The sequence below is a fragment of the Lepidochelys olivacea genome, assembly GCF_965140295.1.
Source record: "Lepidochelys olivacea isolate rLepOli2 genome assembly, chromosome: 6".
In the NCBI taxonomy this organism is placed as follows: domain Eukaryota; kingdom Metazoa; phylum Chordata; order Testudines; family Cheloniidae; genus Lepidochelys; species Lepidochelys olivacea.
The window spans coordinates 53827513-53853886 of NC_140416.1; the positions used below are offsets into that span (position 1 = coordinate 53827513).

General features: G+C 47.7%; 1 protein-coding gene across 4 annotated transcripts in view; it reads left to right on the forward strand.

The window, feature by feature from the left end:
- Positions 1-25575, forward strand: part of CD82 (CD82 molecule) — a 63505-nt gene extending 37930 nt beyond the window's left edge. For all 4 annotated transcript variants that reach the window (XM_084629871.1, XM_084629873.1, XM_084629872.1 and 1 more), the window contains 7 exons: positions 1926-1998; positions 5857-5981; positions 9533-9607; positions 16457-16564; positions 20479-20667; positions 22411-22494; positions 23040-25575. In XM_084629871.1, coding sequence (XP_084485997.1) covers positions 1926-1998; positions 5857-5981; positions 9533-9607; positions 16457-16564; positions 20479-20667; positions 22411-22494; positions 23040-23114 — 729 coding nt within the window. In that variant the 3' untranslated portion in view covers positions 23115-25575. The remainder of the gene's footprint in view (positions 1-1925; positions 1999-5856; positions 5982-9532; positions 9608-16456; positions 16565-20478; positions 20668-22410; positions 22495-23039) is intronic.
- The last annotated feature ends 799 nt before the right edge of the window (positions 25576-26374 follow it).

The window sequence follows — 26374 nt, forward strand, 5'->3', positions numbered from 1 at the left end:
CTATCTTGTGTTTTAGCTGACTCCCTGGCTTGATCTGCTGTCCAACCCTGCCCTGGGATACTGCAGTATGCTCAGGCCCACAGGAAGAGGGCCAGTATGGCATTTTTCCAGTATTGGGCTAAACACAGTCCAGCTTAAGATAAGGGTGGGCACTAATGCACACTACAAGATCCAGTCCTCCTGCCCCTTACAGTGTATAGCCTTTGCAAGTTTTCCATTACTGAGATGCAATTTCTTTCACTCTCTCCCTTTGTCTGCATGTAACTTATTTGCCACTTAATTCTCTTCTAACTCGGTTGGTGTGTTTCTTATCCTTTTTGGTCATCTGCCACCAGCACAGCTACCAAGCACCCCTCCCGGCCATGCATTGCTGTCCCCTAAGCAAGGAAATAGAAGGCAGATTCTTGTGGAGCGTAATTACACTCCAATTCTATACCAGCTGGTATGAAGAGCAGAGACATTTTGTGGCATTGGCAAGGACTGTAAAGTTACAACAGTCTTCAAAACATATGGCAAGGGGAACTTCAGGAGCTAGCTTCTCATTTCCCTTGTTTTTACAAACCTCTGTGAACGTGCTCCAGCTGGTCTACAATCTGCATCTTCCCCTCTTGGCTCGTCTGGCCTTCTCCGTCCCATCCTGAAGTCTTGTCACTGTTTGGTTCAAGAGCCTTCTCGGCAGCTCCTGCCATCTGGAACCACCTCTCTATTTTTCCCTGGGTCTCCTTCCCTCGTGCTTCAGATCACAGCTGCAAACCTGTGTTCTGAGTGTCCCTTTTGCAGTTAAACAAATGAAGGAAAGACTGATCTGTGTGCTGCTTTGAAGGTATAGGGACCCTGCCCTCCACTTGTGCAGTGGGGTTGTGATGCTGAATGGGGTATCTGGGCACTGAAGAATTCGCTGTTAGAATTAATCCAATATAAAAGATGCTGTGGTATAAGGTAGGTATGTGAAGTGAGGGTTCTGTCTCAGTATAAGGGCCAGGGAAGCTGTGTGCATGTAACAAAATGTAATTCTCCGTCAATCTGGTGCCTCTCTAGCCTCTCATCAGGAACACACAGCTACAGAAAAGTGCTACTACTAATCCTCACCCCAGGCCGGCTGTGTGGTAGCTGGGGATGGGCTGCTGCTGCTTCTCTCTGGAACAACCAGCTCTTTCTAGTCTGTGCTATCCCCAGAGGTTGTCAGCTGGCTGATGCCAGGGGAGTGTTGTCTGTTCAGTTTTCCTGTCACGTCTTGGCCCCATTTCAGGGGCTCAGCTGCCACCCGCATGCACCATAGCTTGTAGCTTTGTTCCTTGGAGATGAACTTTCTGGTTGTGCATGTTACTCATAGGAGCCTGAGCTCGGCAGCACTGATTTCTGCGTTTGATGCTTTGCACCTGTGGGCCCAAGTCTCAAATAAGAGGTCTGGCATGTCCGCTGAGCTAGCTCATCCTCCCTTGGAGGGTCCCTATTGCAAGGTACCCCATCCCTGTGAAAGCACAACCCTGGATCAAGCAGCAAGGCTCTGTCCAAAAGCTCCTGTAAGGTCTACCTGTGTGTGACACATACCTGCCTCTTGCTGCTCTTTCTGGACAGCATTGCTCTGTACTTGTACAGCTTGTGCCTTGAGACTCCAAGCCTTTCAGAGCAGAGAACCTTTTTACTGTCCAGCTCTCCTCCTCTGCAGCACCATATAGAACTCGAGCACTACATGAATAATCTCCAAACAGCAGAACCTAGAGCCCGTGTGCTGCTAGCTGGGACTACTACTTCCAGGAGTGACTGTTTAATCTTGCTTGATCGTGGGGAACGGTGTGTGATGGGTGGGAACAGTGGGATACTGGCTGTTTAGCTCTTAGCCACCAGTCCCCCACTCCCTGTTTTGGTTTTTTTGTTCTATTTGTTTTTTAATTAGTGACTTTCACTCTTCTTGCTTTTTTCAGATCCTGGGTGCTGTGATCCTGGGCTTTGGAGTGTGGATATTAGTCGACAAAAGCAGTTTTATTTCAGTTCTGCGTAAGGCCATGATTCATTCTCCTTCCTTTTTATCTTCTGATTTATATCCTGTGGGAGATCTGTCCCTCTGTGTATTTTAGCTCTTTAAATACAAAGGCATGGGTGGGACTTCTACGGCATAGCAGCGCAGCCAAGGAACATCTTTCTAAGCAAAGACTGGCTTCTGGCTGGCTTTTAGAAGAACATCAGTAGTTAATGAACTTGTTTAGAGGGGCTGTTGGATCAGTCCAGGGAAAGTGACCTTAAAGTGTGCCCCATTAAGAGAAACTACTTCTAAATAAAAGCTCTTGAGAAATCCCAGATCTGTTCCCAGACATAAGCTCCAGAAAAATACATTACAAGCCATGTGGCTGGACCATTGCTACTTGCCAGGCCCCCAGTTCAAATGTGTTCTTACTTTATCTAGTCACTTTCAGTGTGCTCAGAGCTGTGCAGCGAGACAGCTTCTGCCTGAAATAGTTAATCCACAGAGAATATGGGTCTTGGGAGACAGCAAAAGGAGCAGCTGATTCTCAAGCTGTTTGCTGAAATGCAATGGATTACACATACATACATTAATTTTGGTTAATAACTGGGACTCTTATTTAATTCTTAATTGGAGCTTTTTTCCTCTCACAGTTCTTAAACCCACCTTCTAGCCCGAAGTCCACAGCCCCCTGCATGTATAGTAGTAATCTCCTCACTCACAATAACCAGTCAGGAAAGGTGACCTGGGCCTGTTCAGTGGGGTCAATGCATTCTGTGCCAGCCCAAAAATTGAACTAGCTTAACCAAACCTGGGTGGGATTTAAAGGGCTTTTGGTTAGTTGGTAATTGCCACCCACAACAGAGGTCATTTGTTTGTGGCTCTCTTGTATTTAAAGTATTATGAAATAAAAATACAATAAAAAATAAGCACTTCCCACATCTCCAGAATTGTTGATCAAGGCTGTGGTGTGAGCCTAGCCTTGCACACAACCTACCATGGTTCAACTTTATTCCTGGGAGTGAGGAGTAGCAGTAGCTGCCATGCTACATCCAACTCGCTATCCAGTGACGACTGCAGGTGGCATTGGCTACCCAGCCATGTGCCGTGCATCTGTAGAGATGTACAATTTGGACACCATGAGGAGGCTTTCTGGAAAATGTGACCTGGTTATAGGGTTCCATCCCCCTCCCCTTCACTAAATGCTAGAACAGCCCCAAATCATTGATGCTTGTATGATTTTACTGCAGCATCTGGGTTGCTACTTCAGCCTCTACAAGGGGAAGAATCCCAAGGGGGCTACAGCAATGAGGTTGTGAATGGAGATGCATCCCTTTACACTTGCAGCCGTAGGGGTTTGCTCAGGGCCTGTCTACTTGCAACATTCCAGAAGGAGACACCTGTTCCTATTAAACTGGATGACACCATAAGTCTGATTCAAACCTCTGTTGGCACAGCACCATTGAATCACAGATTAGGGTTGGAGGAGTCCAACCCCCTGCTCAAAGCAGGACCAACCCCAACTAAATCATCCCAGCCAGGGCTTTGTCAAGCCAGGCCTTAAAATCCTCTAAGGATGGAGATTCCACCACCGGCCTTGGTAACCCATTCCAGTGCTTCACCACACTCCTAAAACTAACAAAATGTGCGGGACACATTGACTTGACTCGCTGCACTTTGCTCTGCTTGGCCTCAGAGTCTTTCCGTGTCTTTGCTCTGTTGTTTTCCCATTTTACCCTTAATCTCTGCTGAATGTGCACCACAGGGCTTTAGGCTTCCTTCCTTGAGATTTCCAAGCTAAGTTCTTTCTCTGCCCTACTCCCCTCTTTGCTGTACTACTTTCTTCCTCCCCTTTGCTTTTAGTAATCCTACCAGAGACTGGGGAAGAATTCTGCACAGCAGGGCATTCCAGCATCCTGCCAAAGGGGCCTACGTGTCCCTGTTCTCCTTTTGGCTGCCTGCCCAGAACAGGGGAAGACATGGAGCAAGGGGGAATGGAAAGCAGGAATCTCCTGCCAGTAGAGTCTGCAGAGCCTTCCTTGGAGAGCCAAGATGCTGCAAGCAAGGAGCCTAGGATCTTTTGAAGACATTGGCTCGGGGGTTGGAAATAACTTTTTTTTTTTTAATTTTTTAAGGTGGAAATGGCCCATCAATTGCTTCCTAGCAGCAAAGCTGTTCAACAAGTGTCCAAAAGCCCCAATCGTGCCTGCATTGCAATAGGGGATTTGTGGAGCTCTCTGCTAACATGCATGAGTGTGAACTTGGACTTTGATTTAGGGTTACTCCCATAAACACTTCACCCTGCAAGGCAAACCTGTCCAGTCACAGGGCCGAGATGTGATGTCTTGATGCATCCAGTCCCAAAGCTGTTGGGATTTTTTTTTTTTTTTGTTTGGGGGGTGTGTGTGTGGAGGGAGAGAGGGCAGGGAGTGTGCCAATGTTCTTGATAATATATGGTGTGGGATTGTCTGCCAGTCTGGGTTAAGAGCTGGCTCAGGCTATTCCAATGAATGACTCTGGCCTTCATGGTTACCTGCCTTCCTTCCAGAACATGCTAGTGGAATGTGTTTCCAGTGCCAGTTGGGTATGTGTTACAGCTGTGTTAAGGGGTGGGGGGGAGGTTTGGGAAGGGAAATCTCTGAAGCTGTCCTGGACCTAGTCTTGATTTTTAAAGCAGATTTTGTTTTCTGGGACTCCCAACCTAGGAAGAGGCACCACCAAGCTTTTTAAGTCCAGTAACCTCCCTTACTGGTCACGCGACATACAGAATTCCCCAACATCCTGAAACTCCTGTGTTGCTAAATGTCTGTCTTGGGCACTGTGATGCTCCTTATAAGCTGGTTAAACCTGCTTTTTACCTCCCTCCCACCTCTCCATAGGGGTGGGCAGTCTCCAAGGAATAGTCCTTCTATGACCAGCATAAATGCAAGCCTCTGTTCTGTAGCTTCCGCAATTGCTATTTAAGGATGGTTGGGAAGGAAGTGAAGACTGAAATAGCAGCTGAGCCCTTCCCCTATAAGGTTACACCTTCCAAATTGGGTTTAATACAAATGGAGGCAAGGGGGCAGCATCCATTCCAGGAAAGTGCAAGGACTGCCAATGGATTGTGCAAGAGGAGCTACAATTAGGCATGATCTGTATTAAATCTGGAATAATTGATCCTTGCACTCCTTTATACAGCGCTGGCTGGCAGCTGGCATCAGAGCATTACATTCAAATTGTCAAGTAACTCAAATACCTCCTATCTTGGCCAGCCAACACCTGCAAGCCAATTGGGAGTCCAACTTATAGTCTCTCTCTTACACTCACATGGAAAGGAGCATTTAGTCATCTGGTCCTTCATAGTATTCTTTTCCTGCAAATAGATGAGAAGAAACTGGAGAGAGGAAACTGGACAAGAGTGTTTATAAAGTTGGATTGTTAATGTGAAAAGGCCAATGAAAGAGATAGTATTTAAGTAGGGAAAGGGGTAGAACTTCCCCCAACATTCAGTTATTGAATATTAAGAATTTGGGAAATAGTGATGAGGTAGAAAGGGGGGGTGTGTGCTCCTGTCCCATCTCTAGGAGTACCAGTGTCTGCTCTCTGGTCAGTCCTCCAGTGACAGAGTCAGGGAATTATAAGTGAGACCAGAAGCTAAGATGTGACTAGTCTTTTACTGAGATTTACAAACCGACTGAATGAGTGACTGCAGGTTCAAGAGCGTTTGGGGGAAGGGAGGCAACCTTTATACCCACAGACAAACTTTTCTATTCAGGTTTCTGCCTTGTGCCCCTGTCAACCCTCCTGCAGCCATAGGTTTGGGCCTTTAATGCTTGTGCAGGCACTAATCAAAACGCTTGACAGTGAGTGCTTGTTTGATGGCTGACTCTTCTCCTCCCTGTCTCCCACAGAGACCTCATCTGAATCGCTAAAGGTCGGTGCATACATCCTCATTGGAGTTGGGGCCGTCACCATGCTGATGGGGTTCCTGGGCTGTGTTGGAGCAGTCAATGAGGTCCGATGCCTCTTGGGTCTGGTGAGTGAATCACTGCTGCCTTTACTCCACGTTCCCAACTTCTCTTCTGGTTATGCCCCTGTCCTCTGCTTCTCCCTGGCTCGGTGATCTCCTTGCTGAGAGTGATGCAGGAGTGAGTCAGTGTCTGGGGACTGGAACCATCAGCAGGGCAGCCTCAGACTGGTTGGGGCTTTAGTTTGCCATCTTGGCTACCTTCTCTGCAGTGTATACTTTTTTTTTTTTTCTCTCCACATCTCAGTAACCAATTATGCAGAAAAGAAATGTCCTCTGTGACCTCTCCATCCTCCTTGCAGCCCTGAGAGAACAAGGCTATGTGCCAGCAGAGATGGGTAAAGGGGGTGGGTGTGAGGAGAAGAGACTTGCTTCCTGTTGCAGTGCAGGTGTAATGGGATGTGGGGTGCAATCCAGGCTAGCAGGGCTGCCCTTAGGATTTATGGAGCCCTATGCAGCAGTATTAAACTGGTGCCCCTATGCCAGACTTGGGGTACAGCCACCACCCCCACCCATGGACCCCCAGAAGAACCTCCCCCCATTGCTGACACACACTGAGCTTTCTACACAGCAGATGCTGCAGCAGGCTGGGATGGGGTTGTGGGGAGGGACAAGGCATCAAAGGATACCAAGCTGCCCAGCCTACCTCACGGTGGTGGAGAATCACAGTTCCCCGCAGAGACCCCGTACCCCCTCCCTCACTCAGAATGTGCCGCGCTGGCACATTTGGCTCCGTGAATACGGCCCCTGCCTAAGGAGACCGCAGCATGCGTTGGGTGTGCGGGAGCTGACCTGTTCTTACCTGCTGTCCCGGTGGTGCCCCAAATTTTCAGGTGCCCTACGCAGCCACGTATGCTGCATGTGCCAAAGAACAGCCCCGCAGGCTAGTAAGGGGTTGTCTCTGCTTTCATGTAAACCTAGGTTCCTTACAGTGCATTGCTGCTTTAGCTCACAGCCAGCCTACAAGCATGCAGGCCACACCATTGAATGTCTGGATGCTGTGTAGCCAGCCCTGGTTCAGCAGCTCTGTCCCATGCAGCCTGTCTACAGACCCACTCTGGCTTCCACTGGCCTTGGTTACAACCAGGAATGTGACCCCAGTTCCTCCCCCGCCCAAAAAAAACCTACCCCACAATATTGTGCTGTGCAATGCCCAGCCTTCTACTGGACGGCTCAGATAAATGTATGTTTTTTCCTTTTAAAGACCCAAAATCACATCACAGCTTATTAACTTACAGGGGTGAATACACTCTTCCCTTCAAACACAGCACTAAGTTGCTTTATAGTACAAATAAAACAAATACACTGGACCCTCGCTAGAATATGTGTCTATATAGCGCGAATTCACATATAACGCGGTTGCAGCCATGGATCCCAAATTTAATTACTTTACTTACAATTCATTTTAACATGGGCCCCGCTATAATGTGGTCCCCATGTTAATGCGTTACCGCGCATGGACCCAAATCCCGTGTTCTAGCGAGGGTTTGGTGTATATTAACAATAGGACATGGGTTAAGTGATGCCAAGTAAAAGGAATACAGTTAGAAAGTGTTACAAGAAAATAAAAGGGAGAAAACACATCTAAAAATCTATAACTTACATCGAGCAAGGTACAGGCTTTGTTTGAGATGGTTTTTCTCAGTTCCCAGGGACTTCAATCCCCACTTGATTGAAGGATCCATCTTTATCTTGCAAGAACTGTTTTCTTGTGTCTGTGAGGGATGCCAAAGATGGCTTCTGTTTTTTTTAATATCGTCCAAAGTTCGATGCTTTTGTTTCAAGAGGCAGGATGCCCTCATGCTGTTTTTTCCCTTGTGGACTTCCCATCCTCCTGTGTATAAATGGGGCTTCCACTGTTTTGATTCCACCATGCTTAATTTACCTAGGAGACAGGTAAATAGCTGCCTTCTCTCCAGTCATGGGGGGAACCTGTTTCTTCCTATTTGGGAACAGATTTTAAAGCATGATGTCACTAAGTATCCATATTTCCTCAGTGTTAATGCATATATTTCAAATGATATTGATCACCAGTGTGTCACTAGGTTTCAGAAAAGACCTCACTCTGTACCTTTTTTATAACACCGTAAGTTTGTATACAATCAGTTGATTTAATTGCTTATCACCTGAGGTTCAGCCCCCCATCTTTATAGCCCAGTAAACTTTGAAATGGATTCTTCTGAGGGTTACCCCTTAAAATACAGTTTTATTCAAGCTGTGAGGAGGGTGACATGGAGCAGGTGGGGAAGAGGTGGATGCTCTTCCTTCCACTGTTTGTTAGCAAACAGCTTTGTTTATGTAATGTCTTTGCCTGAAGAGCCGGTTGGTCAGAGAATCAAATACACATTCCTTTGTCTAAGGCAGACCTGCTTACCAACTCCCCCCTGACGTGCCTGGTTTAAAAACACTTTAGTCATAAGAGTTATGGATATATGCTAGAATTAAATCAGTGTCCATACACAGGAATATTAATGATCAGTGAGTTATCAGTTTTCAAATGATACCTCCCAAGGCGCATTTTGTACAAAGATTATTACAGTAGTGTGTAAGGCGCAAATACAGGGCTGGTTAGGGTCACCCTCTCTTACAAAGCTGCCGGAGTGTTAGCCACTGGTTGACCTGGAGGCAGCAGGTCAGAGTTCTCTTTCTGGACAGGAAATCTGCCCCTCACCCTTCCCCCTCTATATAAAAGAAACCTGTTTTGTCACCTTTGTTTATGCACCATCTCCAAGACATATTGGAGGATATCTATACTTTCACCAAGAGTTAGTGAAAACATTTCAGTGACCCTAATGACCAGTGGTATTAGATTTCAAACTATATTACGTAACCTTTTAAACAAATATCATGACACCAGTGTGTGAGGTGTTTTGTGTGTTGGGCCTGTCACAGAGTAGTGAACCCCAAATGGGCCTCAGTCTCCTAGCAGAGCTGAGTTCTGGTGGTAAATGCAGAAAGCTTAAGATGTCCCACTAGGAATCTCTCCTTGCTGCCTTACTCTAGCTCTTTCAAATGGCTCACTGTGAAGTCTCCTCTATTCCATGGATTGGTAAAACTGGCTTTAAAAAAATCCCTGGAGCTCTTGCTCCTTCTGAGCACACCTGCTGAGGAGAATGTCCAAGGCTGTGCCACATAGCCACCCCTCAATGTGGTGCCAAGAGCAACTTCTGTCAAAAGCCATGTGGGGGATGGGAGTGGTCTGAGCACCATCATGTTCCGTCACATGCGGACACTGTAATTGGGGCTCCCCTACCTACCAGACTGGCTCACCTCCCTGCTGTGGAGTCTGCTCCTCCCCAGGCCCAGCAGCTAGCCTAGTGGTGGAGGTAAGTGCTTCAGGCCGTGGCTGAAGTGTATTGGGCCGCTAACTCTAGCTAGTTCTGTTAGCTCTTCATTTTCATGATCAGCCAGGAATCTCTAGACTGAATGCTCCTTACTCCTGTATGAAAGGCCTATATTGTCAGGGTTTGCCACAAGCCCTACTGAGGCTGCTGCCCATTGATGTAGACTGGCTTGGGGAGCCAGCAGAGCTAACATCTTCTCTTCTGTTTGTTTTCTAGTACATCACCTGTCTCCTGCTGATCCTCCTAGCTCAGGTTGCTGCCGGGCTACTCATCTATTTCCAGCAAGATGCAGTAAGTTTCATTTCCCTATAAGCCTTCAAGAGACGCAAGGGTTGGTATTGGGACAAAGACCTGCAATGCATTCCTCATCTTATCTGGTTTGGGGCTGGGAGCCCTTGACATAACCAGGCTGGGAAAGTATGTGCAGGCAATGCAGTCAGGGCATCAACACCATACGCAATCTGCCCTGTTGTCCAGTCTGTCCTGACGTGCCTGCCAGGCCCAGCAGCACCATGTATCCAAGGACTAGGAAGTTCCTTATTTTTTCACCCACGGGTACTGTCAGAAGTACCACCCTAACTTGTGGTCCTCATCTGGACACGGGCAAGTCCATGCAGCCAGCAGATCCTCTTTATTCCACCCACTGCTGAAACACTCCATTTTGGGCCCCTGTTGATGTAGTCAGTCCTGGTTACCCACTGCTCATGAGCTCTCTGTGTGCTGCCATTTACATTTAGGGAATGAGCTGCATGTGTCAGGGTTTGGCTCCTTCGAAGAGCTGAGTGAGAATAGCAAGTGAGACAGTCTGCCCCAGGCTTGTTTTTAGGTCAGAGAACAAGAGCAGTGAAGGAAGGTGGTTCTTCTGGAGGACAGTTCTTCAGGTGCTTCATCTTATGCTCACTGAAGTCCACAGCAAAGCTCCCATGGATTCTAATGGTGCAGCATTAGGGCCTGAATCAGGACTTAAACTTCCTTTCTTCTCCCCCTGTTGAAATGTAGAGAATTAGGCTTTTTAGTGTGTGTTTTAGTTCCTTGCAAGTGGAAAGACTAACTCTGTAGTGTCCATCTGTGTGTGTGTGTAACGGACTATGTGGGTGCTTGGACTTGAGCAGTAGTTGGGCAGATATGATGGGTGGTGCTTATATAAACCATGAGGTTTGGGGCAACCGTGTTACTCACTAGCAGACCTAATGCAACCATCCCAACCCGCACCTGGCAAGGCTGTTGGTGGTAGCGGCTCCCAGATATGGTAGCTCTTCCTCCCTTCTGAGCTGGCTGGGTTTCTTCTATGGAGTATCTGTCTGTAGTCCTCCTTGGCTGTGTGCACATGCCTGCTCCCTTCCAATTACCCTGCCTCCCACACTGCGGGTCCCTACAACTCTATCCTGTTGCTGTCCCGTCCCAGTCCACTTGCTTCATTTCCCGTCCCCTTCTCCAAGACCATACAGGACTGCTTTTGCATTTCAAACTCTTCTACACTTTCAGTTTGGGAGTAAGTGGGTTAATAGCTAATCTCTGTATGGGAATCCATTCTGTCCTTGAAGCAGGCCAGAACCCGTAGTCTGATGGGTCTCAGTCTTTACTACCTATTGAAGCCTCATGACCTTCATCTATTGAAACTGCTTTTATTGCAGCTTTCTAGACTAGGGATCACATCTTGTCTTGTGATCTGTGCAGCAGCATCTATATTTCTAGAGCTCTAAGGGAGTAGGACAAAAGTGCTGATCCCCTTCAATGCATTGCAACATCCAATCCCAGTCTTAGGTTCTTTCCCCAAGGCAGCTCCTCCTCTGACCTCTAGCTGGTCAGTCAACACTTGGCTAAAAGATAGATCATGTGGCTAGTGGTGACTTACAATTGTGCTGCTCCTGGTCTGACAGGATTTGTTTTACACTGTTTTAAAACCCACATTATTAAGTCTCAGAGCTCAGGTCTACAGACTTGGGCTCACACTACATTACTAAAAGAAGCTGTGTCGATGTTTGGGCTCTGAAGCCCAGGGAGTGGGGTGGATTTCAGAGTCCAAGAGCAAATTTCTGCATAGCTGTTTTTTTGCACTGCAGCATGAGCCCTGAGAGCCAGAGTTTGTAGACCTGGGCTCTGAGACTTGCTGCTGTGCTCCCACTCAGCTAGCTTGAATTTCCTGCAGTGGGCTGTGGTGATCAAGAGCAGCTGTATGAGCTGGCTTCCTAACCACCTGTGGTGCACACATGGCTTGCTCTCTGCTGTATTGATTGCAAATTGGGGTGGGGGAGGGGAGAGAAGTGGCAACAGTGACCAGCTGGTGTGGGGAGCAGAACAGGCATTTGCATGTGCTGCATCATAGAACAGCCCCAGCTCTGATGCAAATTAGGGGGTGGGAGTAAGGGGAAATTACTGCTTTCTCCTGGCTGTGATCAGCTGTGGCTCAGCAAGGCAAGTGTTTTCTTGCCACCCACCCCAATGCTCTCCTTAACACTCCTTCCTCTCTGCACTGTTCAACACTTCACCCCAAAAACTGCAGGGTTTTGTCTAACCTGGAATTTCTTGCAAGCAGCTGATATTGGCAGCAGTGTAGGGGAAGAAGCCAGGGACTATACAGTAAGGGCTCCTGCAGCAAGGTGGTGCCAGTATACACCCAGTAGCAGAGCTGCTTGGATTCCTTCATCCTTTATGTGGAGGAAAGGGGGCAGTTCGGCTCCCTAGCTGAGATTCCAAACACTCCCATGCCATCCATCCAAGGCAATCGAACTCCATGTGGGCTGCTACATTGGAGCCTTTGGGAGGATCCCTTAAACCTGCAGTGCTATGTGCTCTGTGGGGTACTTGGGGGTGCTGCTCTGAAGATCTATGCAAGTGTTATTGGCTAGGATTTCTCCTGCCCCTCTGACTTGCAGCAGGCCATGCACTTGTGGTGCTGTGAATGTTACTTTGTATTTAGTGCCCCTTCTCCTGAAGGAGTCCAAAGAAAGTACTGTAAAGTATGCTGAGAACTACACAAGACTCAGTCTCTTAGCATGTAGGATACTTTCCACAATGACGTTCTCTTTGGTTCAAGAAACTTGGCTAGGAAATAACTTTCAGCGATGGACCGTGAGGGGTTGGGGTTGGTGATGTTTAGGAAGAGGGCACTTCAGGCCTGAAATGCGGTGTACGTGACAAATCTATACCTCCACTTCTCAGTAGAGATGTCCGTACCCCGTCTGGCAAAGCTGCTCCCAGGAAAGTACAATTTGTCCAAAAGTAAATAATACCAAGTGCTTTTCATCAGTAGATCTCACAGCGCTTTACAAAGGAGGTAATCTCACTGCCTCAGTATCCCCAGTCTCTAAAATGGAGATAGAGGGGGTAAAAAGACTTGTCCAAGGTCACCCCGCTGGTCAGTGGCTGAGCTGGGAGTAGAAGCCAGGTCTCCTGAGGCCCAATCCAAAGCTAGGTCACATTGCTGCTGTATGAAACCGTTAGTTAAGAGCAAAACCTGAGTGACTTCTGAAGTTTTTTTCTTTCCCTGCCTTCCCCTCTCCTCCAGGCCTGGTTTTGGCTAGGAAATGTTGTATCTTCCTGTCCCTTCCATCCACCTTAGTCTAAAGTTCTGGCCCATCACATGTCAAGGTCCATTGCCCCAGGGTTGCCCTAGCAACAGATGGTCTCTCTCTCTCTCTCCCCCCCCCCCCCCCGATCCTCCAGCAGTGTGTAGTGGCAACGAGGCTTCCACACCACAGTGTCCGTGGAAGGCAGGTGAAGTATCCTCTCCACCGTAGATCTGTCTGTCTCCAAAAAGTGTTCTTAACTTGGGTGAGCGGACAGGTATTGGTTTAGCAAGGGTTAAAATAGCAGTGACTCTGACAAATCCAGATTCAACCCCCAGCTTAACATCAGTGAAAAGCAGAGTTGACATCTGTTCACTGCTGTTTTTTAATCTAAGTTAAGAACACACCTTTGTTTTGCAGTGTAGACTCTACGCTAGGTGTAAGGCTGTCAGCACAACCCCCCCCCCCCTTCCTTATGTTTGCCTCTTTTTAATGAAACCGGTGCGGGCTCTTTGCAGCTGGAAGGGGTGGGAAACTGGTAGCTCCCAAAATAGTGATATGCGTTTGACAAGCTACATTCTACTCTTTAAACTGTAGGTTGCTGTTTAATGATCAATCCCAGTTTCTATCACCCCCTGCCCCTCCATAGATCACAGAATCCTAAACACTAGTGCTAGAAAGTCCCTTTTAGATCTCCTCTAGCCTAGTTCATCCCCAGCTCCATTGCATCATGGGCATCAACAATTTGCTTCAAGTAAGTTGCCAGGAAAAAAAGTTTGAAAACCACTGTCCTGTGCTATATTCTGTAGGACTTTTGCAACCTAGCTCTAAATGACTTGGGGCATAACAACTTTCCTATTCGTATTTGTCAATTGTGTGGTGTATGCAGAGGCTCGTCTCTGGCTAAGTGGCTGTAACGTGTGCCTCAGTTGCAGGATTGGAACTGATTTGGGAATAATCTCCCAAAGCGGGGATGGGAGCCCCATCACTTGATATGCATTGAAAACTGGACCTGACAAAAACATAATGTTCCAGAGAGAACGATCTAGTGCTGGTCCTAGAGAGATGGACTGGATGACCTATGGGGTCTCTTCCATAGCTAGATGCATGAATAATATAGTGAGTGTAACCATGCAGGCCAGACTCAGATTTCTTCCATTAGTGCAGTGATTACTGTGGAAAGCTGCACAAACCAATGAAAGGGAAGTTGAGAAATTACATGGCCACTGTTACATTGGGGGGCAGCAACCTCCTCATGCAGCTAACTTTAAGCCATTTCCTACTCTAGCTCTATATAGCACCAGTGATGCACAGCAGTGGGGTTTTTTTGGGGTGTTGAAGGGGGCTGGGTTTTGAAAGTGACCTGCAGACAGTTGCTCAACATGCTTTTCCAGCTTGCTGCTCTTTCAGTTAGTTGCCTTGGCGACACACAGGGGGCTAGGTGTTAACTGTGGATGCCTGTGTTCATTCTTGGCTTGCTCTGCCAGTTAAACTTGAAAACAGGTTGCCCTAGGTTCACTCTCCAGAACTGTACTTTCTGTGTAATTAACCACACCCCCCTGCCCCCGGATTCTTTCTGAAACACCCAATAACCCTTGGTTTATAATTATCTGCAGTTCCTTGCAATGCTGGTATAATGCCAACAGACCCTGGTCGTTGTCAGGTGGGATTGAACCTGGGGCCTCTGGAGCTTAAAGCATGAGCCTCTACTGCATGAGCTAAAAACCAACTAGTTGTTGGCTGTAGAGCAGACTTATTTTGTGTCTCTAAGTGATCTTGGTGCCACTAGATTGGACAGAACACCACACCCAGGAGGTGTGGGGGTTACACTTGTACAAAACCCCCTAGCTTAGAACTAGAGCCACTTGAGATTCTTCTCCCTTTCCCCCCAGGCACCACTTCCTCATGTGATTTGCACAGCAATAAAACAAGCTAGAGCTGTGCGTGAGCAGAGCTTTTCCCTGAGCTCTGAGGGGCTCAGATCTGGGGCTCTGGTTCAGGCCCACGTCGTGCTGTCAGCAGTTTTGGTGTGGGCAGTAATGGAGCTGATCAAAATCTGGGACTGAAGCACTTGAACAGGGCTCAGTCTTTTTGCTAAGCTGACCTTGCTTTGACTGAATGTGCAGGCTGGCAGATGACTTCCTGGGTGGGGTTCAGGGTAGAAGAGTAGCTCTTCTTGCCTGCCTCTGTAGAGGTGTGTGGAAGGGAAGAAGGAAGGAGGCCCAAAGATTCAGTAACCTTTTGAGCTTACTGAAGCAGCAGAGGCCAATCCCATTAGCAGGAACCAGGTCACATTGCTGTCATTTCCCCTGGAGTTGGAGAACAGGGTGGGGGGAGAAGTTTGCCAAGAATGAAGGGGAAGAGGGTTAGAAGTCAGCTGAGGGAAGAGGAGAGGTCACGTGACTTCTAGCTGTGTGGCTGAACCTGACTGTCCCCACAGAAAGCCAATCTGCAGATTCCCTAAGAACACAGAGTGCTGCCTGGTGCTGGGAGTCATGAACAACCCTGGCTTTGAGATGAGCTTTGCCCTGAGGCAACTTGTGCAGCTGCAGCAGTAAATATTATTGCTGAAGCTGGCTGGGCCAGGTCACTTTATACCAAAAAGTAGATGGCTGATCCAGGCAGGTTACAGTAACCTTGGGTTGGCTTGGAAATGCTGACTCCAGCACCACATCAGTGGGGGTGAAAAAAATGGGCACCACTGAACTTGATGGTGGGGAGAGGGGGGGGCATTTTAAATGCTTACAGTGGACATCAACTCTGCTCCTGGCTCTAATGCAATCTCTAGTTTTCCCCCATGCTCCTTCTGACCTGATCCTTCCCCTCTCCCCTGGCAGCTGCTGCTGTATCCAGAGTAGTGACTGAGGAGGACCTGAGACTCTTTTAGGCAGTGGGAATTGAGGGGGAGAGGAAGAGAGAGAGACTGACCATGAGGAAGGTGTCACTGAGAGTGACAAGCAGAGCAAGCTAATCAGGCTCTGGGTGGGTATGAATGGCAATATGGTGGTGGGGTATTTACTGATGGGGAGGGAGATCTAGAGCAAGGTATGTTGGGAGTTTACCATTTGCATTCTGAGATGCAGCTGGGCTCTCCAGTTAGTAGGATCTGTCAGTAAATTACCAGCAAGGGGTCTTGACTGCTGTCTACTGCCCTCACCCAAGGCTGAGTAGGGGAACCCTAGTTTCATGACTTGGGTTCTGATTCCCACAGTGCTGGGTGCAGATACAGTGGTCTGTCCGGGTGGGTCTCAGGGAGGAAGCTGGCCAAACTTCCAGCTGCACCACCTTTCCAGTCAACTCTTCCTCCTTGAAAAGAGGCAGAGGGAGTCTGCACACCTCCCTGTGTGTAATCTTGCCCTAATGCCCAGCATCTTCATTTGAACTTGGTCAGTCACTGCGGATCTCAATGTACTTTGCAAATACCCTGGGCTTTGAGGCTTCATTAGTAAGTCAGTGTGTTTAGCCTCTCTGTACTGAGAGGGGAAACCACTTGGCTAAGTCTGCAGTGAGAGTTGCACAACCAGGCTGATAGTATCCCATCTTTAACCCTGGAGAAGCAAGTGCAAACTCCAGAGCATGGGCAGCAATCTTGAGTGACCTGTGTTTAACCCTCTTGTCTTCCATTTGCCAGCTGAAAGCAGAAGTGTCCATCGTGGTCCGTAACCTCATTCGGGATTATGACCCTCATGATCCAGACAAAAAGAGCATCCAGGATGCATGGGACTATGTACAGGAACAGGTGAGTCATTGCGTGAGGGATGGTGAGGAGAAAAGACAATGCTGTATGTGGTGGTGGTGGGGTGGCAAACATTGGCATTGGACAAAAGTGAGATACTGCTAGAGTCAGACTGAGAGTAGGGGCAGGTGCTGGGTAAACTCTAGCAACCCCTTCTCTTGACTGCCTCTCAGCCTGTCTCATGGCCCCCACTCTTCCAGTCCTATGCACCCCCCTTCAGTGATGCCCTCCAGCCTCCTTGCCAGTGGATTTCAGGAATCCCTTCCCTAGCCAGTTGCCCTGTGTCTTGAATCTCTCTGTTCACAGATTCAGAGGTCAGAAGGGACCATTGTGATCCTCTAGTCTGACCTCTTGTGTAATACAGACCACAGAACTTCCCCAAAGTAATGGCTAGAGCAGAGCTTTTAGAAAAACATTCTATCTTAATTTTAAAAATGGCTGGTGATGGCGAATCAACTTTGATCCTGGGTAAATTGTTCCAGTGGTTAATTACTCTCCCTGTTAAATATTTCTTACAGTCTGGCCCTGTGGCTCTCGCCTGGCATTGCTCTCACCATGCTAGTCTCCAGCTGCAGCACTTGGCTCGTGCACTAGGAAGCTGTTACTGGAAAGGACTGTTCCTTGTTCTCATTCGTGTTTGTAGAACTGTGCCTGTTGAGGAGGGGAACTGCACTGGGCCCTGCCATCTGGCCAAGCAGCACAACCAGCTGTATAGGGTTTGAGTGCCTACCTGCTGAGAGGCCATCTTGGCTGCTGTTCTCAGGCAAGGCCCTGCAGCTGCTGGAGCCAAAGGGGTAGGGGTGGAGAGTGGGTACTGCATCGTAGGTAGGACAATGGGGATTTGAGTCTTACTCTCCAGAGGCACCCCACCCCCACTACTTTGCACTCCTTTACCCCAGCACCAAGCCATGCATTCATACTCCACTGACTCCTTTTGCTGGGATTAATTTCTTTGGTAGTGCACTAATCTGAAGGTTTAATGCCAGGCAGCCAAACTGAATCTGTTGCCCTACTCCCTAGGGTGTAGTATCTTATCTGCAGGTGCCAGCATTGCTGGGAGCCTGCCAGCTGCCCATGGTATTCTGCTCTTGGCATCAAGGTCACTGCCTGAACAGCTGGTGGGGAAAGTGAATGTCCTGGTTCAGCATTTGGGCATGCCAGAGTCATGTTTACCTAGCTCCAGTACTGTGATGGGAGCTTTGCAGGCAAACCGGAGAATAAGGGCCCTGCCTTTGAGAGCTTACAATCTAGCCAGGATAAATGGATGCAATAAAAACAAGGGACACTCTAGTACCATGGCTCTTGTTTGTTTCAATGTCTATGCTTTCTGGAAAGAGCATACTCTAAGAGGTTTGGCTGGGAGAGTGGAGGCATGTCCAGACCAAGTCAGAGGGGGGGTTTCAGGCATAGAGGGGAAGGCGATAGGACAGAGAGCAGGACAAAAAGAGAAAAGGATGAGCTTGAGCATGTTGTGGCAAGAGGGGCAGTGAATTGGAATGCACGGGCTCCCCCAGCAGCTCAAATGGGGCAGTGTTGTATTCTCAAAGCATAAATGTGAAGACCAAGTACTCCTGACTCCAGGTGTCTAAATCAGCCTCTTAACATTTCAGTTTTCATCCTACCTATTGGGGATTAAAACTCCCACGCACCAAAAAGCACTTCACATGGTCTATGGGGCAGATGGGGATGGAGAGCCGCATTGTGTAGGTTTCTATTGGGATGCTAAAGGAAAAATCCAAGCCACAATCTGCCATCATAGTCTTGCCTCTTTGACCGCCTTACAGACAACTGACTGGGCCATGGAGTTGGAGTCCCCTGTCCTCCTCAGAATCCATTTCAGCAGCAGGGAAGCTTGCATCCCCAAAGTCTGTGCTGGGGATAAACAGGAGTCTAGTGTCTGGGATCCAATGCTGTTCATCAGCACTAGAGTCCCTGTGTGACCATGGGAGGGTGTGTGGCACAGTGGGTACTGTGTCTGGAGCATCTCTGGAATATCGCATCATTGCACAGCTTGCTCAAGCTGTCCAGACTCCCAATCTCCTTGCATTAGAGTTAGCTCTTCCTGGAGACTGTTAGTGGAATTAAATGTTCCAATTCAAGTCTTAAATATCAGATGCTGTCTCTAAACTGGAGTCTTTTAATTGTTGAAGCACCAGCTCTGGCATTTTCAGGACTCTCCACTTCATTAAATTGTCGCCTTGTTTAATAAATCCAGTTTAAGCCGGAGGACTTGCTAGTAGGCCAAGCATCTGAATCCCTCCCTGGCTTCCACCTGGTGAGCTTCTGGTAACCTTTTTGCTCCGATATTATGGTGGAAGCACTTGGTGACTGAATGATGGGTGTTGTGTATAAGACAGCCGGCTAGACCATAAATTCTGATTTACGTGGCCTTGGGTAGACCTCATGAGGGAATATGCTTCCCACTGAAGCCATCAGCTTTCCATGTGTAGATGGAGGAAGATAATTGTCTGGCCCCTGGGATCTTTTTGCAGATGAGACAAAATTTCTCCCAGTCTTGTCTCTTCTTCACCACCCCATTAGCCTACGCATTCTGTTTTGAAACAGCTGACTCAAGCTGTTTCCATGCATCTGAGGAAGTGGGTTTTTTACCCACAAAAGCTTATGTCCAAATAAATGTTAGTCTTTAAGGTGCCACTGGACTCCTCATTGTTTGTTGTTTTTTTTTCTCCCCCAAACTGATGACTAGGGTGGGTCCGAAGTTTTGGGTAGACATGGTAGCAGGTGGGCTCCATCTTGTGGTGGCCAGCTGTTACTGTAGCACTTAAATTTCAGGGGCTGAAGATCTGGGCAGAAGAGGATGAACCTTGCATTGATAGAACTTTTTTGCAAGTTAACTTTAAGGTTGCTACTTTGCATGTTCTCCAAAATGTTCTGGTTTCTTACAACCACGACATCTAATATTATGGAAATGGTACACTTAAGGAGAAGATCAAGTAAATATTCAGAGTACAATCTCAAGTAAAAACATGTAAAAATACTGCTTAACTATGTCCCCTACGTGGTCTACAGATTTGATTCTGGGAAGGGATTACCTTGCCAACATAAAGGCCACACAGTCTCTCCAGCTCACCATGCATGCCTTCTGCCATCCTCCCGCTCTCACCCATTATTCGCCAGAAACATCGCCATCTTGCCCTGCCTCGTTTTGTAGTAGCACCCTTGCATTCAGCACCATGGTTTTGTAATGAGCTGGGGGTAAGAGGGGAGAGCCTCTTTTAAAAACTACAGGGGAAACTAGTGAAGACCTGAGTTAGACACAATCTTGTGTGACTCTATATCAGTGTGAGAGGGTTTTGGTTTTGGTTTTTTTAAGGACCGGTGGGGGGGGAGATGGGTGAGGTAGAACACACTTCTGATACTATCACTCATAAAGTGACAGTACCAGGATGCCTTATCAGTGTGTGTATAGAAACATGACTTGAGTACAAGTCATATGGTCTATGGACCTCTAAATGTCTGCCTGTGCCTTCTTCCTAGAGGTGAGGCTCATATGCTCCAACACACTAGCTGCTCTGCTTGCTGGTTCTTGTAGTCTGTGTCTTACACTTCTGGATTGAAGATGGGATGCTGCAATTTCCTCTCTTTTAAGCACATTAGGTGTGGCCCTCTAACTCATGGCTAGCTGCCAAAATGGCCCTCACGCAGGTAAAGTTTGGATTGGTGCCTCTGTTCTAAATGGTTACCCCATGCACACATACTTCTGATATGACCTGGGATGCTAGAGGCATGTTATTGTTATGGAGAAGAAATCAAAATCCAGCCCTTGCACTTCCCATTTTGTTTCCTACCTGCAGTAGATATTGCATGGAGAAAGCCTGTCCCTACCCACTGTCAGCCCCTCCCTCTCTTTTACCAGCCAAAATATCTAAATGAGAATACTTTGTCTTTGCTCTTAGCTCACTTGCTGTGGCTGGATTGGGCCACAGAACTGGACGGAAAATGAGATCCTCCTGAACACAAGCCTGACTTCCTACCCCTGCTCCTGCTCCAATGTCTCAGCTGACGGTCAGCATAAAAGTGGCTTCTGTGACTATGTTCCTAATAATAGGACTGTGTCAGTTGCTGACTGGCCTGTTTATACAAAGGTGAGTCTGAGCCTCATGGGACCTGTATGGGAAGTATCCATTGTGTGATTCCCTGGTAGTATTCTAAGAGAAGCTAGAGACAGAAAACTATTATTGAGGTCATCTTGTCCTTAGAACCCTGGAGACACTGCAGAGCCCTTCTAGGATACATTTTCAAGGGCTTGGCTCTGAAATGTCCTAAGCAATGGGGCTTCCACCCCTTCTCTGCTGATGCTGCTCTACAGCCTGATAAATCTCACTGTCAGGAAAGTCCGTGTCATTCCATGTTTCAGAAGGAGAAACAGGAGCTGTTCCCTTTCCCGAAGGACATAAGAATGGCCACACAGGGTAAGACCAGTGGTCCATCTGGTCTCCGAAAGTGGCCAGTAGCAGAGCTTCCGGGGGAGTATAGAGAACAGGACAATTGGAGTGATCTATCCACTGTCTTTGTCTTCCACCTTCTGGCAGCCAGAGGTTTAGGGTTGCCCTGAGCATGGGGATTATATCCCTAACCATCTTTGGCTAGTAGGTCCATCCATGACTATCTTCCATGCACTTATCTAGTTCTTTTTTGAACCCTGTCATACTTTTGGCCATTGCAGCATCCCATGGCAATGACTTCCAGAGGTTAATTGTGTGTAGTGTAGGGAAAACTACTTCCTCTTGTTGGTATTTAACCTGCTGCCTATTAATTTCATTGGGTGACCCCCTGGCTCTTGCATTATGTGAAGGGGTAAATAACACTTCCTTCTTCACTTTCTCTGCACCTTGATGATTTCATAGACCTCGATCATTCTTTTCTAAGATGAACAGACCCACTCTGTTTCCTCATATAGAAGCTGTTCCACACCCCAGTCATTTTTTTTGCCATTCTCTGTACTTTTGCCAATTCTAATATCTGTGCTGAAATGAGGCAACCAGAACTGGACACAGTATTCAAGGCATGGGTATACCATGAATTTATATAATGGCATTAATATTTTCTATCTTGTCTATCACTTTCCTAATAGTTTTTAACGTTCTGTTAGCCTTTTTGACCACTGCTATGTATTGAGCTGAAGTTTTCAGAGAATTATCCATGGTTCTCTTAAGATCTTTGAGTGGTAATAGCTGACTTAGAACCCATCACTATGTGTATAGCTGGGATTTTTTTTCCAATGTGCATTATTTTGCACTTATCAGTGTTGAATTTCATATGTCCATTTGTTTCCCAGTCACCCAGTTTCATGAGATTGCCCCTGTAACTCTTCCCAGTCAGCTATGGACTTAATTATCTTGAATAATTTTGTATCCTCTGCAAACTTTACCACTTCACTGTTCACCCCCTTTTCCGTCCCATTGAATTGAATTAATATGTTGAACTGCACAGGTCCAAGTACAGATTCTTGGGGGACCCTGCTGTTTATCCCTCTCCATTGTGAAACTGACCATTTATTCCTACTGTTTCCTATCTTTTAACCAGTTACTGATCTATGAGATGACCTTCTCTCCTGTCCCATAACTACTTAATTTTCCTTAAGAACCTATGAGGGACCTTATTATCAAAAGCTTTCTGAAAATCCAAATATACTGTATCAGCTGCAACACCCTTTTGCCCATATTTGTTGACCCTCTGGTAGAATTCTGGTAGCTTGGTGAGGCATGACTTCCCTTTACAAAAGCTGCTTTGACTCTTCCCCAACAAATCATATTTATCTGTGTCTGATAATTCTGTTGCACCCTTCAGATGTTTATAGACTCTTACTCTACTTCTTTCCTTCCTAGGGCTGCATGAAGAATGTGCAGAGCTGGTTACAGGACAACCTTGGCATCATCCTTGGAGTCTGTACAGGTGTTGCTGTCATTGAGGTGAGTCTCCACTACCCCTGCACTCTCTAACCTAAACATTGGGCCACTTCTTCAGGTTCTGGGGACCTGGCCAGGGTGGGACCACAGCTCTGATGCTCCCTGTGATGGGTTCAAAGCTCCAACAGCCAATGAGAGGACCCTTCAAACAGAATGTTCAGTATCCGTAGGTTACGGATTGGAAGGTGAATCTGTCCAAGTACTAGCGGCTGTTCTGGGAGTGTCTCTTGTCCATGGTCTTGCCAGCGTATCTGGTAGCTGGGAATCCATTGTGTCCATAACTAAGAAGAATGTGGGTAACTAGTCTCAATTAGTGAAATCCGAGTGATATCTGTATGAAAGGCTAAACCAGAGTAACAAAGATTTTAAGACACCTCTTTATGCAGCACAGTGCTGTGTCCTCATGCTGGCTGTTAACAGCCCATTGTGGCAGCAGGACCAGCTGTCTGCCTGTCTTGCACTCTGATCCCAGTTATCCCAAAATGCTTGCTTTTCCTGTTGACCCTGCCTGTTTTCTGACACTTTTTTTCCCAATGCCTGTTTTCCAGCTGTTGGGGATAGTGCTGGCCATTTCACTCTGCAAGAACATACACAGAGAAGAATACAGCAAAGTACCCAAGTAATGAGTCTTCTGATCCTAGAGCTACCCCACCGCAGAGATGCAAACAGAACATTCCTGCCTCATCCCCCTCACACTGACCATTACTCCAGTGAGATCCCATTTCTCTCAAAACACTGAGGAACTGTAGTGGCACAATACAATATGACTCTTCTGGTGATCAGAGCCCTGGGCAGCCCCTCTCCTGTCTCTGGATAGTTCCTACTCTGTGAAGCAGGCCATTTCTCTATCTTGCATCATATGATCTGATCAACCTGGGAGGGCACGAAGTTTTTACTGCTAACTCCATGTTTAACAGTCTCCTTCCCATCTTCATTCCCTTCCAGTCGATCAGGCCAACAATAGAATAATCCTCCTCCCCATGCCACCTCTGTTCACCATGTGAGCTGGGAATCCAATGAACCAGCAAGAAGACTGAGGGCTTGGCCTACTGGTGGTGGTGATGGGTAACCCGTTGTAGTACATTGTGGGTGAAAGAATGCTTCCCTTCCAATTAGCTTCACTTTGTCTTCTCCCTGCCCTTACCCCCATCCAACTCAGACTGAATCTGAGCATACAAGGTTCTAGACAGACACCCCTGGCTCCCCAAAATCATTCCTCCCTTTTTTTTTTTGGAGTAAACCAAATGCTGCCTTCCATGTAGCTCCCTTCTCCTTCTCATTAGATTAGAAGCCTCCTGGAAGGAGCCAACCCCACCTGTTCCAAGTGTGGACCATCCAGCAGCTTGTGATGTTATTGCTGAGCTGCTCTTGGAACACAGGGAGATGGGTCTTGGGCTTTGCTAATTACATAGCCCCTTCTTCCATCCCTAGTCCTCCCTTTCACTGGCTCCCTGTTGGCTCAGTGGCACTTCAGAGACTGACTAGCACAGGTGTCTGTGGGCTCAGCCCTGACTGGCTCTGCTGGGCATGTTCTTAGGTTGCCAACTTTTATAGAGGTGATGACTGACTATTTTTCCAATATGAAATCTACGATTTTTAATACTGTGGTTTTTTAATTACGATAAGACAGAAGCATCTGTATCTCAATTGCAGGCCAGGGAGGGATGGCTGTCATGGGGTACAGGGAGGAGTTTGTCCGTGTTTGGATTGCTAACTAAGTGCCTTGGGGCCTGGAATCACTCTCACTGGTATCTGGATCATGGGCTTTAAGGGGAGTTGCTACAGTGGGTATCCTAATAGCTGGCTCCACACAACCGCTGATGGTTGGATTGCTGGCTCTATTCTAGGTGAGGAAATGGGGTGGCTTGGTGCCTGGACGTCTGGTTGTGTGTGCAGTGACAAGGTCGCTGCTGACTGAGACCTGGGGAAGAAGGGGAGTTACTGCTTACAATATTCAGAGTACTAGCTTCCATTCACCCTCCTCTTTAGGCCCCGCATCAAAACTCCTGAAACAGACAGCTTGTGACTGCAGCTCTAGTCTTGCCTACTGACCTTTGCCTTTTGCCTTCTTGGAAACCCAAATGAGGTTGGGGTGTTCACGCTCATGGTGCATGTGCTGCCCAATTTTGGGGATCATAAAGGGACAAGTGACACCTACCAACCTTGGACATGTTGGCATCTCTATAACAAAGGGAAATGGATCTGGTGATTGTGCTGACTGTGGCCAGCAGCAAGGGGCAGCTCTAATGTACCTTGGGTGAAGAAATCCACCCCCCCCCCACCCCGAAAGGAGCTGTCCTGGGGTCCCTAATCTCTCTCACTGGCATAGGAGGCTTGGGGGAGGGATGCTCTTGCAGTGGTGGATGGAAGTCCTTGCCCTTGCAAGGGAAGGTGTGGGCTACTTTACTTGGCCTGTGGAGGCATTTCTAGCTATGGAATGTGATCCTGGTCTTGGGTACAGGGGCCTGGTGGGTGAGTCTGCCTTCAATAGCAAGCATGAAGCCCTATGCACTGGCTCTCCAGGCATAGTCTCCAGTTCCAACTAAAGGGGTAGGCTGGCTGGCTAGCTACTCCTCCCTTGGCAGAGGGTAAAGAAGTGCAGAAGCCTCCAGGGAATTGGTAGTCTCAGCAGTGGGCCAAGGACTGAATGGTCCGTGGAGACTGCACTTCCCTTTCGCCCCAGATGCCATCCCTCCAGGGAAAGCTAAATCTATGTAGACTGGCAGCACTGGGGAACGTTGCTATTGCATTTCTAAGGTGATTTGAGTCTGTCTTTCCTGAATCCCCTCCTCTTTGTACAGATCCCTCCAGCCTGATGCTTACAGGGGTGGCACTTTTTTATTGCTCTGAAGTGAAGCTAACATCCCCCCATCTCTTGTAGTAACTAGAGGCTTGTACCCTAAGGTGGTTTATTTGTTGGCATCTGAACTGGAGAACAAGAGCCATATGCTGAGCAGAAAGGAAGTGGAGCCCCTGCTGAGCTTTTCTTTGTCTTTTAGGGACCTCTTCCTACTGGAAGAAACGCATGTACAGATCTAAAACATAGAGCGTATTTCTGCAATAAAGAGATTTACTTAAAAAACATCACAACCCAACCCTTGTGCACTGCAATATTTGCTCTGTCCTTTCTCCTTTTGTATAAGAATCTCCTTGTGATGGTCACACCACAAGGGGGCTTGGTCATATGGTAAGAAGCACCTGGAATTGACATCTTAATAGGGCAACAGGGGCTGCCAGCAAGGCCTGCCTGTGAGAGATTCCTGGTGTGGTATTGTGGAAACCTCTCCTCCCACAGTTTGGAGCTTTGGGTGAGGGGTGCTTTTTGTTCACTAGAAATTGGGTGTTTTGTTTTTTTGTTTCTTACTCCTGCCCCCTGCCTACAGCTGTAATAGCACATCTTGTTTTCAAGGCAATTACTGTATTCAGGGCTAAATAAACTGGGGCTGGAGGTACTTGAATAAGCGCCACTTAGTTTAGCCAGGGTGCCATCTGTATTGCGTTAACAGAATCCAAGAGCTATAATTCCTCCAGTGAATATGTGCTTTTCAGTTACTGACCTTAGAAGGCCTCATCACACTATGCCCACAGCAACCATGGAGGCCTGACTGCTTCCTTCTCACCCAGCCACCCTGTCTAACCCCAGATTTCCTCAGGGTCCTTGATCCCACTCCCCCTTGCTCATAGGTACTTACTCTATGGGTGCTCCAGGGCTTCCAGGGAAAAAATAGTGCATGGTTAGCACCCAACAGTGGCCCTGCGGATCAGCACCTTCCCCTTCTTCCCCACCCCCCATCTGCTACAGATCAGCTGTTCAGCGGCATGGGGGAGGAGCAGGGGCAAAGTGGGGGTGGGGACTTGGGGGAAGGGCCTGGCGTGAGCGGGG